This window comes from Callorhinus ursinus, unplaced genomic scaffold (genome assembly GCF_003265705.2).
Source record: "Callorhinus ursinus isolate GAN/ISIS: 27379988/994484 unplaced genomic scaffold, GSC_fseal_2.0 scaffold43, whole genome shotgun sequence".
In the NCBI taxonomy this organism is placed as follows: domain Eukaryota; kingdom Metazoa; phylum Chordata; class Mammalia; order Carnivora; family Otariidae; genus Callorhinus; species Callorhinus ursinus.
Genome location: NW_027397105.1, coordinates 4,027,993 through 4,041,140, shown reverse-complemented (window position 1 = coordinate 4,041,140; position 13,148 = coordinate 4,027,993). Strand labels below are relative to the sequence as shown.

At 44.6% G+C, this 13,148-nt stretch overlaps 1 protein-coding gene across 2 annotated transcripts in view; it reads left to right on the top strand.

Moving 5' to 3' along the window:
* Positions 1–13,148, top strand: part of STX8 (syntaxin 8) — a 253,870-nt gene that overhangs the window by 20,508 nt on the left and 220,214 nt on the right. For both annotated transcript variants that reach the window (XM_025864053.2, XM_073881707.1), the window contains exon 4: positions 2,313–2,423. In XM_025864053.2, the coding sequence (XP_025719838.1) occupies positions 2,313–2,423 (111 nt within the window). The remainder of the gene's footprint in view (positions 1–2,312; positions 2,424–13,148) is intronic.

The following is a 13,148-nucleotide window of genomic DNA, read 5'->3' as shown; positions in this document are numbered from 1 at the left end:
ACAGGACAATGCGAGTTAGTATTGTGATATAATTAATAGTTTCCACAAATTAAAATTCCCATTTTGCCGTGTATAATTCAAGCCATAGCTTCTGAAAGCTTCTTTTCCCTCTTCCTCCCTCCCCACCCATGAACTTCTCTTAGGTAGAAGACAAGCCTTCTGCTCTGTTGACAATTTACCGCTAACGGAAACACATCGATACTTATTCTTGATGTTGCATTGATCAAAAGACAGATATTTGGCCTTTTCTTTTTTGGCCCAGAGGAAGTACTTCAGCCCGCTGTTTGTTGTTTGTTTCTTTCCTTTTTAAAACGATTTTTAAATTTATTTTAGAGAAAGAGAGAGAGCATGAACAGGGGGAGGGGCAGAGGGAGAGGGAGAGTCTCAAGCAGGCTCCCGACTCAGCGTGGAGCCCGACCCTGAGATCATAACCTGAGCCGAAATCAAGAGTCTGACACTCAGCCGACTGAGCCACCCAGGCGCCCAGCCCACTGTTTCTTAGTTGCAGTTGCTACCTTATGGTTTCCAAGATGGGGTACTGGGTGACATACAGGCAAGAGGGAAATGGAAGAGCAATGGTAGCGATTTTCCCCGGGGAAGCGTGGCATTCTGGAATGTTGAGAGAATTCATTCATTTATTTATTTACTTATTTTAATATCTGAAGCCACTGACACTGCTTAGCTACGTTGGTTTGTGGGTTTATGATATTACCACTGTCTGTTACCAGGAAACTTTTTTACGGATTTTTAAAAAATTATTATTATTTTGGGACGCCTGGATGGCTCAGTCATTAAGCGTCTGCCTTCGGCTCAGGCCATGGTCCCAGGGTCCTGGGATCAAGCCCCACATTGGGCTCCGTGCTCGGCGGGAAGCCTGCTTCTTCCTTTCCCGCTCCCCCTGCTTGTGTTCTCTCTCTTGCTGTCTCTCTCTCTCTCTCTCTCTCAAATAAATAAATAAAATCTTTAAAAAAATTATTATTATTTTACTAGCAAGCTAGCTCTTTCTATTCAAAATTAGCAACAGCCGTTGTGGCTTCCCTGGGCTATGGTCCCGCACTTCCTGCAGGAAATGGTGATGCTAGTACTTGATTTTGCCAATTTCTCGGAAATGTTTTGGGCCTCCATGCAGCATTTGCTCTCCCTCTCTTAAATAGAAAAGCGTCTCTAAATTTAAAGCAGCAGGCTCACTAATGTCTTCCTGTTACCAGCACTAGGTAATTGTGGCCGGGGTAACTCTGGATTACCAGAGTTTCAGGTCCAATAAAACAAAAGCCATCTAATAAAAAACTCAAAGCCAGAGAAGATCTGTGCTGAAGTGGCTCATTTCTGTACTTACTTTTTATGTCTTGTGTCAGATATGTCCTTTCAGAAGGATCGGTTAGCTTTCTCCCCTGGTTCTTTTTACAGCAGAAATCTTTTTCCTTGAACATTTTATTTTGTTTTTAAACATGCACGTGTGCACACACAAACACATACACACTCTCTCAGCCTAGAAGAACTTACTTAGCTTGCTTCAAGAAAGCCAGTGCAGAAAACTCTGGATTTAGCCCCGATTTATTTTTTTAGCTATAACTCATGAATTGTGCTGGAGAAGGTGTTAGAGATTATCTGTTATCTGGCGTTGCATGTAAAGAAATGGAGATCCAAAAAGGGGATTCAGGATCATAGATATTGGTCAAAGCAAGACTATAGGCTTTGGACTCCTGGTTTAACACGCTTGCTAGAATAACTCATTGAAATCCAATTCTTTCTTTGTAATTGTCTTTAGAGTTAAATATCATGCCGTGTATTTAAGTAATGAACCAAAGGGAGCTCCTTTTAGAGCAAATCTGTCGCATAGAGTAGCACTTTACAAAACCTAGTGTGTTAATAGGCGTTAACATGGAAGAAAGAAGGCAATATAGAGAACCTCTTTCCTTCTTTACAGAGTAAGGGTACTAATGTCTAGGAAAACACCCTCGAACACTGGCACCTATAACTCGAAACCCAAGGAATCCGAGTCAGCTGGCTCTGCTGACAGGAATAATCATTTCAGTGTTGGTCGCTGGGAGGAAGATAATTTCTACCTGCTGTATTTCTCAGTGGTGGGTGTGTTTCAGAACCCTGCTGTGGTTCTGTCAAGGTCCTTTTCTTGGAAGGTCTGCAGTGTTGAAGGTCAGAGTAGCAGGAGGAGAAGAACGGTTCAGATCTCTTCTGGCCACTATTGTTTAGAGTCTGTAATGGTCACAGCTGACTGGGAGAGCTCACTTAATAACAGAGTAGGTAAACTGAGGTAATCCACCCACCGTTGGACCTTAACGAGACGCCTGCAGAACACAGCTTGAAGGAGACCGAAGACAGAACCTGCTGGATGAACTTGTAACTCGAGAGAGACTACTTGTGGCATCCTTTAAGAACGAGGGTGCAGAACCAGATCTCATCAGGTAGGATGCTTTCATTTACAGGGATTACGTGATGGGTGAAGATGTGTTTGCAGAGATTACAGATTTGTTTCCTGAACTTCTTAATTTAACTAGTAAAATGTACTCAGCTCCTTTGTAGTGTTTGACTATCTTTTTTTTTCAGTTTGGGGTTCTTTAATGTTCTAGATTTAGTAAACCGGGCGGGTTCAGCCGAATCTCATCCTGAGGGAAGAATGTCTGGGGGGAGTACAGACAATGTCAGCAAATCTCTCCCTTGCCATTCTTCAGTTGCTTTCTGCTATGTGAGCTGTCTTTTAAACTCCTGAAGTCATGTACTCATCTGTGGGGGAAAAGAGGTGTTTTGTTTTTCCACTGGCACGTTGGAAAGCTGTGTCCTAGTAAGACTTGTCGTCTGTGGCTCACGAAGGTAGGGGAGTGGGGCAGGTGGATTCTTGTCTGTTCTGTGCCCGGGAGTGATTTACATGCCAACGCGGTTGATGGCCGCTCTGTACCCAGTTCTGTTGGAAGACCAGGAGAAGCCGTCCAGCTTTCCAGGTTTGGGGTTAACGAACCCTGTATGGTTACATCTTTAGAACTGGCCTTCCCCCCTGCTTCCAGAGCTCCTCTGTGGGAAGCATCACAGAAGGAAATGAACTTAGGGTAGAAACTTGCTTCCCTTCCTCTTCCCCGCTAGGGATGATGCTTTCATTCTGGAGAGGAGCTTGTTTCTGCCGAGTTCCTGGTCAGGAATAACGTGGCTTCCCAAGGGCAATGGTGTTTGACCTTCGGCCACACGTTCCTAGGCCCCACCTCAGACAATTAAATCGGGGGTGGATGTCGGGGAAGGAGGGTCCCAGGTGAGGTCCATAGGCAGCTGCCAGGATTACAGACCACTGCCCTGGGGCAAGCTGAGGAGGATAAAACAATTTCCTGTCCTCCTGAGAGCTCTCCGGAGCATGTGATCAGTGTTTTTAACCTGTCCTGGGCAGGGTTTGTGAGAAGCCTCGGGTGGGCAGGATGTTTCTCTGGCGGCAGTGGCGGCGGTCCAGGGCCACATGAGCAAGGGGGTCCCTAGGCAGAGTGAGTGCCATCTGTCAAGAAGGGCCTTTACCTTGAGGAAGAGGTCTTTGTAGTCCAGAAGGTGAACTGAGGCATACTCAGGAGACAGAGTCAAGTGCACAGGTGATGGGGGGCATCTACACACCCCTGCTTTGTGGTCATAGAGGCCGTGATCATGACGGACGGTGATAGTTACCCCTCGGCAAGCGTTTGCCGTGTGTCAGGCTCTGCTTATTGCTCTTCATTATGTCATGTAAAGATGCCGAGGGGGCCACCGCGTGTACTAGGTCTTCATGGGTTTTGTGGATTTTCTAGTCCCCCTCTTGCTCGTCACCCGTCTTCTCTCCCATGATGCTCTCCACGTCCTTGTTATGTAAAGTGTGACCTGCGCAGAGGTGTCCGCACCACCCGGGAGCGTGTGAGAAATGCAGAATCTCAGACCCCTTGCCTGACCTTCTGGATCTGCATTTTTAAAAAATTTTATTTTAAATAGGCTGCACGCCCAGCATGGGGCTTGAACTCAGGACCCTGAGGTTAAGAGTCACATGCTCTACCCACTGAGCCAGCCAGGCGCCCCTGAATCTGCATTTTTAACAAGATCCTCAGGTGATTTGAATGCCCCTTACAATCTGAGAAACACGGCTCTGTCTCCTTCGTTCTTAAGGGCGGCACTTGGCATCCAAGTCACCCAAGAGGCTTGTGAAAACAATACAAAGGGAGGAGAGAGACAGAGAAAAGACGTACACGTGTCAGGACCGTTTCCTTGCAGGGTTGAGTTAGTCTGGTGTGAGGCTGCTGGCTCACATCTGCTGTGTGCTTTCAGGGTGCCGGGCACCCTGCTGAGCTCCGCCTGCGTATTCGCTCGGGAGATCTTTAGCGCATCTGTCCATTTTATGCTAGAGAAACTGAGATCTGGAGGGGTCAGGTCACTTGCACAAGATTCTAAGACCAATCAGTGTCAGAGTTGGGGTTTCACCCAGATGTGAGCGTCTTCAGTTGAGAACTCTTCACCCTTGTCCCTCGAGCAGGGCGGGACCCGGCGTCAGGACTCAGCTCTGTGGCTTGCTGGTCTCCCAGCCATCTTGGCTTCAAAATCATTGACCTTGAACTGCGGATATGTTTGCTGCTTCTCTTTCATTGTCGTGAGGACCAGGTGAGCTGATCAGTATGTGAAGGGCTTTGTGAACTCCAAAACCTTCACAAATAGAAGATGTTCTTCCTGGCGCCTCATTCTGCCGTGGGGCCAGGAGGAAGCTCACCCTGCTGCCTCCCTCCCCCCTCGCCAACCCTGGAGGGCTCCTGTCCCATCCCTGGCCTCCCTGCCTGACCAGTCTTGTTCCAGCTCATTCTCCCCTTGCCAGATCTCGTCATGTCCCCTTTCCTCAGTGCCCGGCTTGCTGCTCGTTGTCTCACTAGCAAATGGTCACACATGCACTCTAGCCACGGAATCCATGGATGGCAGTGACTTCTCTTCTGGAGGTTTGCCACCTGAAGCCTCTCGGGCCCCAAGTAAATTGACGGATGGGAGAATTTTAGAGTAGTCGGTGGATCAGTGGCAGAGGCGTTTTGGGCAAGGCGTCTGAAGTCCTACTATGACTGCCTCTTCCTTGGCCTAAGGCTGATCCACACGGTGGGCCTAAAGCTGTTGCTTGTAGGGGGACGGTTGGGGTGGCATGGGGTGGCATGGGGACAGAGAGGCCACACTGAGGAGGGACCACAAAGCAGTGATGACCAAAGCCCTGGGGGGTTGAAATCACTGAGGTAACCAGCCAGGCTGATTATGCTCATGCTCTCAAGATGAGACTGAGGGGAGCACGTATATTGTTGCGTCTTGTTTGCTTGCTCAGGAGCAGTAGTCTAGAACAGTTCAGAATAAGCTTCCAGAAGAATTCTTTTAAAAGTGGCAGAGACGTGACTCCTGAGGGGTGATTTGAAGAAGGTAGGGATGGCTAGGACAGAATGCATAGAATGGGCCGGTCCAGGTGCCACGGGGCTAGCTGACAGTGAGAGAAACCTCCATGGAGACGGTAAGTGCAGGTCAACCGAGGAGAGGTAATGCTAGGTGGCCTGGAAGGTGAACTGCTGATGAATCCCTATCGGGCCAGGATTGCTTTCGACTCACCATACCTGTCCTAGCAGGAACGTGTGCATACACACCTGTCTGTAGGAGTTTGCTAGAGCGGCTGCAACAGGGCACCGACACACTGGGGGGGGGGGGGGCTTAACTACCCCGGATGTCTTTGCTCACAGTTCTAGAGGCTGGAAGTCCAGATCCAGGAGTCATGGGCAGGGTGGTTCCTTCTGAGGGCCGTGACACAGGGTCTGTTCTAGGCCTCGATCCTGGGCTTGTAGTTGGCTGACTTCATGTGGTTGTCCCTCTGTGTGTGGGCCAGTGTCCAAACTCGCTCTAAAGGTACCGGTCGTGCTGGATCATGGCCCACCCCAACGGCCTCATTTTCATTTAATTCTCTCTCGAAAGAACCCGTCTCCAGATATTGTTGCGTCCTGAGGTATGTACTAGGGGTTCGCACTTCCAACATCGAAATGTTTGTGGGGACACAATTCAGCCCAGAACTCAGTCCCAAAATGCGAGTCCCATAGACACTCCAGGAGGATCTGGCCAATGAGAGGATGCATGCTAGATAAAAGCAGTCTCAAGTATTTGTAGGGAAATCTGCTGATGGAGCATGAAAGGGACACCCAGATGGCACTGACCCAACTCGTCAGGGAGGACAGCACCTGTGTCCGAGGCAGGAAATAAGTATCTTGGTGAGTGTATGAATGAAAGGATGTCAAAGTCTGTGCTAGAAGTCATTGTCTGAGGTTGGAAGTCAGAGTTTCCGGTCTTTGATTTCACTCACCTGCCTACGTCAGAGTGTTATTTTTGCCCTCTGTACCCCTGATCCCCACACTTGAGGCCTCCCCAGCCCTCCCCAACTTCTCAAACCCTCATAATTCTTTCCGTAATAGCCTTCTGAGGATCTGAGTTCGGACGTAGACATGAGCAGTCTGGGTTCCCAGTTCAGCTTGCGCTCTTGCCTCCTGACTGTCAGGACGCCTGCTCCCGCCTGATACTGGGGCTGTTCAGCTCCGTCTTTGGAGAAACCCCATTTCCTCCTCCGCCAGTCAGTTTCCCTGACTCAGTCCGCCCCATGGCCGGTTCCTGGGTCTGGGCTTCTCCAGCGTTGTTTCTGCTTCTCTGATCTCTAGACTCCTCCAGCATTTTTGTTTGCTTCTGTCATCCTTCCTATCACTGCAGGTCGCTTTGCCACTTGGGGGCGTGGGGGCACATGCCTGCGCCTTAGGTCGCGACCTACAGAAATAACACTGGCCAGAAAGCCTTATCAGAACTTCAGCATGTGGTAGATGCACTCTCTGTGCACAGTGTGTCATTAATGCCACCGCGGCGCGCTCCCCGTGGCAGGTTTGGGGTGCATCTGCTCATCAGTGTCTCGCAGCCCCACGGTAACCGGCAGCCAGAGCACGAGATCACGTGGACCCCCCCGCTTCCGGTTTCCTTTGTGTGACCCCACTCCGCTCTCGCCCACACCCGAGCCCTTAGCCTCCTTTCTCCCAGGGGTCCCCCGCCCCGTCCTCCTCTTTTCCCTTCCTCCTCATATGTGGCCTTATTAAGGAGAGGAGAGGATTGTCAGACCTCAGTTTGGATTAGCATTTCCTTGAACCAGACATTAATGTGGCAATCACGCCCTTGAATGCGGAGCTGTCATGTGATGGAATCTTAGTTGTACCTTACGGATTAACTGGTCATTATTCGAAAGCAGTAAACCTTGAGGTACGACCGCAGTCTAAATAAGCAATGGTTGACTAATTTAGGGCATTTGGAAACTTGTTAAAGAAGTCTCTGGGTAACAATGTCTCTCAGAAGATAAGCCGTGACTTAGAAAGCAGTGACACAGCTTCTGATTTAAAATCCTGCTGCCCTTTATATCTGAGAGCATTGTTGAGTCTCACAATTAGTTAAATCTTTGTCTGTAGAGAGGGGAAAAAAAAAAATCCTTGCATACTCCACTGCTTGGTGAGCATCTCAAAGATTATGTGATTAACTCAGCTGTAGTGGGTGGCTAATTGGCCAAGCTTTAATCCTCACACCACCAACTATATTGAGGCTTATAGGAAATAGGAAGTTATTTAGATGTCGAGATGGTAGATGTGTGTCAGGAATGGCATATGAATAAGCAGACCGATTGCTAAAATCAGAAGAATAACGATGATAATGGAATGTTCACATTTTCTTCGAGTGTGAACTTTACACTTGATTTCAGATATCTCTCTTTGAGCTGTTAAAAAAAAGTATGACACCTCCAGTTTGTATTTCATGTCAGTGTCACCATATGGGAAGCTGGGGAGCGGGGGAGCGAAAGAAAAATCTACATGAAATTTTACATTAAAAGCATCCCTCCCCCATTTTAAGTCACTGAAAGTTTTATTTCAATTCAAAGCCTGAGTTATAAGAAGGATGACTTGTATCTTTCCTAAAGAGTCATTGGCTTATATTTTACGTTGCTTCAAGTTATTATTAACACACGAGCAACCTACTTTTCTAGAAGTAGGAAGTAGGTAAAGAATGCGTACCTGCATAAGTAATATGTTCACACGGCTGAGAAATTTAAAAAGCGTTTAACAGGATTTGGGGACAAGCCTCCCTCCCGCTACATTCCCCACTTCTGGACATAAGTATCACTGTTAAAAATTGCGGGCAGATCCTTACAAAGTTCTCTTAAGCGTATACCAGCAAATATGAATATGTTTCCTTATTTCCCTCTGTCTTTTATACTAATGATACATACCATTCTACCACACTAACGGTCACCCAATCAAATATATTAGAGAGCTTCCCAAACCAGCAGATTTGTCATTCGTTTTTATATAGCCTTATAATATTTCATTATATGCATGTACCATAATTTCTTCAACTAGCTTCCTGTTAACAGATGTGTGTATTGTTTCCAGTCAATTACACATATATTTTAGATGTATGCATATATACTTAATGCATATACTTTTTTCTACTACAAAAAGATGTTGGTGAATGACCTTACACTGAAGGGAGTTCACATGTGGGGAAGTCTGTCTCTAGATAGGTTCTTATAAGTAGGATGACTGGATCAGAGGGCGTATGCTCTTGTAACTCTCACAGAACCAGTTTAGACCTAACCTAGCCATTCATGTGAGTGCCTATTTCCATACAGTCTGCCCCAGAGATGGTGTTAATAAACTTTGGGTTCCTATTCCTGTCTAATATATGAAGATAGTTCTTTCTTAGTGGAGTTTTATGTAGTTACTGTATATAATTTAATGAACCAAGGTGATCAGGAAATTCTCCTGTGTTTCTCTTTAGTACTCTCGGGCTCTTATTTTATAACCATTAAATACTTGATCCACTTGGAATTTAATTTGGTGAAGAATACGAATCCCACTTTTTTTCCCTACTTGGCTACCCTATTTTTTTGACTGACGTTTTTTTACCAAATGATCCACTTTCACAAATGTTGAGATGATGAGCTTTGTAATGTCATACATCTGTGTGTGTTTGGATCTGTTTCTGGACTTTGTGGTGTGTTCTGGGGTCTCTCTCTGACTACTCACGTGCCAGCACCTTTACTCTCGAGGCTTTATTGTACGTTTTAATACATGATTGGGCTCGCCTCCTGTCATTATACTTCTGTTTTTAGAGTTTTGATTTTTTTTTTAAACATGAATTCTAGAATCAGCTAACCTGGTTTTTAAAAAGGGGTTAAACCTAAAAAGGTTTTAAAAAGGGAAAAATCACTTTTTTAAAATTGGCGTTCCATAAAATCTTGAAACCCAAGTGTTGACTCCCCCTCTCCAGGAACATGTCTCCATTGGGCCAAGCTGTCTTTCAGGGCTTTCAGAATGTCTTCAAGTGAGCTGTACACATTTCTGGTTTAAGGTATTTTTAGGTATTTTTTGTTTTTGGTGGTTTCAAATTCACTTTTTCACGCCATCATGCTTTTTGGTTGTCGTTTATATGGAAGCTGTTCATACTATTAATATCATATTAATACATTAACATATTAGTTATTAATATTAATATTAACATATAAGCTATTAATATCATAACCACTCTTACTGCTCTGATTGCTTCTAGACTTTCTGTTGATTCTCTTATATTTTCCAGTTATATTTGTTTGTTTTTAAGAGAAAGGAAGCAGTTGCTGGAAGCTTCCCAATCGATAAACTGGCTCAAGAGAGAACTAGACTGGGCTTGCATCACATGCTAGGTCATGCCAAAAACCATGGAAGAATGGAGTTGACATGATTGGCTTAGGTCTGCCCAGGAGACACGTATCCCTGAGCTGAAACTGAGGATGGGCTCATGTTCCCCGAGCAGTGGAGCCTCGAACAGAATCAAGGTTCTGATAAGGAGTGAGAAGAGACTTAGCGAAGTTGGGAAGGCAAGCCATAGTGACTGCATCAACCCTCCCCCACAGCTTTTCCAGCAGCGCTAACTCACTACATCTCGAAGTGTCCTCTGACCCTGGACATGGAAGGTTCTCGAGTTCTGTGACCGCACTAAGGACCTTCATCTCCTGTTACTTCTCCTGTTCCTGAAGTCCCTGAGAAGTGGTAGCTCACTGGCCTTCTGGGTGATTTTATTTAGGTTCATGTGGAACTTAGATAATCACTTTAAACCTTCAATTCCCTTTTTAAGGAAGCTGGGATATTTACCGCTACCACCTGTCTGCCTGAAGAGGTTTAGGAGATATGCTTTTGAAGTTCAACACGGTTCTTATAGTGACACATTTGTGTAGTTTTATAGAGCTGGTTTCTTCTGCAGACAGATGATCTCGTGCATTTTATGTCAGTTATTGTGTAACTCTTCGTTTGGGAGGTAATAGCTTCTGAGCTCGTCTCCACATTCTGGAGAAATGCAATAGGTTAATTCGATGCGTGGACTGATACTTCATATGACAAGAGAGAGTATTTGGAGTAGGGACTGACCTGAAAAGTCTGGAATTATATATTGGTTTGGTACATTTTTTTTTTCTGTATTAACTACTGGTCCGATAAGCAGCCATGCAGTGTGTATAGTGACCATGTTTCCTTGGGGAGAAAAACTGAGTATGTCACATGACAGTGGCTTTTGTGACTCCTTTTGTGGAGGAGGCAGTTTGGTTGAAGGGTTAGGCCAAAATGTTGATACTTTGAGATATTCCTGTGGTTTGTGGGAACTGACAGAATTTTTAAAAATATAAACTTAATCTAAAAGTGGTGCATTATGTCATAAACACCCAAAGTGTACAAAAGAGTAATCAATGAAAATTGGAGCTCCCTCCCACTTCAACAGATGTGAAGTTCCTCATTTCTTCCCCAGAGGCAACCACTTCTAACAGTTTTTTAACGTGTCCTTCCAGAGAGATTCTACATATTTACAAGGGCGTGCACATACACACACACACACACACACACGTGTGCGCATACACACAAACCTCCAATCTCCCTCTCACCTCTTATTTTTAATAGGAATTATAGTATAATGTGCTCTTGAGAGAGTCTTGACTCTCTGCACTGTCTTTTCAGCTCCACAGGATATCTTGGAGATTATGAAGTATAATGTTTAAACTAATACTCATAAGTCTCAAAAGTGTCTCAGAACCTGACAGAGTAGCTATTCAAAGTTTTTTGGTGGTGGTTATACTCAGAAGACTGAGGATCACTCAAATGGACCTCTGTAGTCATTTTAGTCCAGATTTTTTTTTTTCCTCTCCATGGGATAGGAAAGGAACTCTGTCAGCAGCCTGACTTCCAAATAGATACTGAGTGGAAAGAAAGATTATCCATTTGGATGACTGATCAAGCAAGTGAATCTAAAGACCTTGAGATGTGAATCAATATTAGTCATTGCAATCCCACGCTGTTGATCAAGTCGACAAAGCTACCCTGTGATACCCCGTGAAATGAACGTAGTCCGTCCACAAACAGGTTAGCAGCAGTAACCTGGTAACTTCTCTCCTCAGAAGGTTTTGAAAGCTGGACAACAAAGAACTATCAAATAAAAAATTGTAAGATGCCACTTACTATAGCATTAAAAACATGAAATATGTAGGAATAAGTCAAATGAAAGGTGTATGAAACCTCTACACTCAAAATTATAACATTGTTTAGAGAAATTAAGGAAAAATTACAAGATATACCATGTTCAGGGATTGGAAGACTCAATATTGTAAAGATGTCGGCTCTCTCAAGATTGACCTGTAGGTTCAGAACAGACCCATTTAGAGTCCCCAGCCAGTTTTTTTTTTCTTTTTGTCATTTAAGAAGATGATTCTAAACTTTATATGGCATTTAAAAGAACCAGGAAAAGCCAAGGCAATTTTGAAGAACAAAAGGCATGAGGGCTCACGTTATCAGTTATCAGGACTTGCCATAAAGCTGTATTATGATGTGGGCACAGGGCAGATAAGCCAGTGGAACAATACAGAGTCTACACACATATTGCCATTTGACTCATGACAAAGGTGCACTGCAGTGTAGTGGAGAAAAGACAGTCTCTTCAATAAATAATGTTAGATCAACTAGATATGCATATGGAAGGAAAAGAATCTTAGCCTTTGCATCACTCTCCATAAAGATCAGTACCAAAAGGATTGTAGATCTAATGTGAAAGGTGAAATGAGAGCTTATAGGAGAAAACACAGGAGAATGTCTTTATGACATTGGGATGGGCAAGCATTTCTTATAGGACACATAGAGCATTTAACATGAAAGAAACACACGATAAGTTGAACCTCCTTAAAATAAGGAATTTTGTTTATCAAGAGATACCACAAAGCATGAAAGACAAGCCACAGAATGAGAGTCTGTATTTGCGTTGCATATATCTGACACCGGAGTTGTATCCAGAATATATAAAGAACTCCTATAATTTAAGAAAATGACTGACAACCCATTAGAAAAAGGAGGCAGAAGACTAGAATTTGGACATCACAAAAGAGGATGCCCAGTTGCTGGTGGGCATATGAAAAGATGTGTGACTTAACTAGTTATCGGGAAAGTGTGAAGAAAAAGCATGATACCAGACCATCGCACCTAACAGAATGGCGGGAATTAAAATGGCAGATGGGTCAAGTGTTGCTGGATGTGGAGTGGCTGGAATTCTCACACCCTGCTGGTGAAACTCCCTCTCAATTCTGCAACCGCTTTGGAAAACCGCTTGACTATATCTCCTAAAACTGAGCTGTACAAAAGCATGTTTAAGACCGTGTAAAGCAGCATTATTATTATTCCTACCTCTAAACAGCTCAGTGAACACCTACACTCTGGCGGGTAAATACATGATGGCATATTTATACAGTGATACCACGCAGAAAATCTATAAAGCTGCATGCCATACGATGGATGAATCTCACAAACATCACGTTGAGCAGAATGAGTCTGACTTAAGACCACATATTGTAAGATCCCCTTCCCGTAAAGGCAGAATTTCCTTATAGTATTACAAATCCCAAAAGTGGGTCCCTTTGTGGGAAGCAGTGAGTAAGAGGGGGGCACAAGAGACCCTGGTGTTCTTCGGTGCTCTGTTTCTTGCCAGGGTGGTGATCAACTGGGGGTGTTTGCTCCGCAAATTATCTTTGAGCTGTACGCTTAATGACTTTTCTGGTTTTTTTTTATTTTTTTATTGTTATGTTAATCACCATATATTAC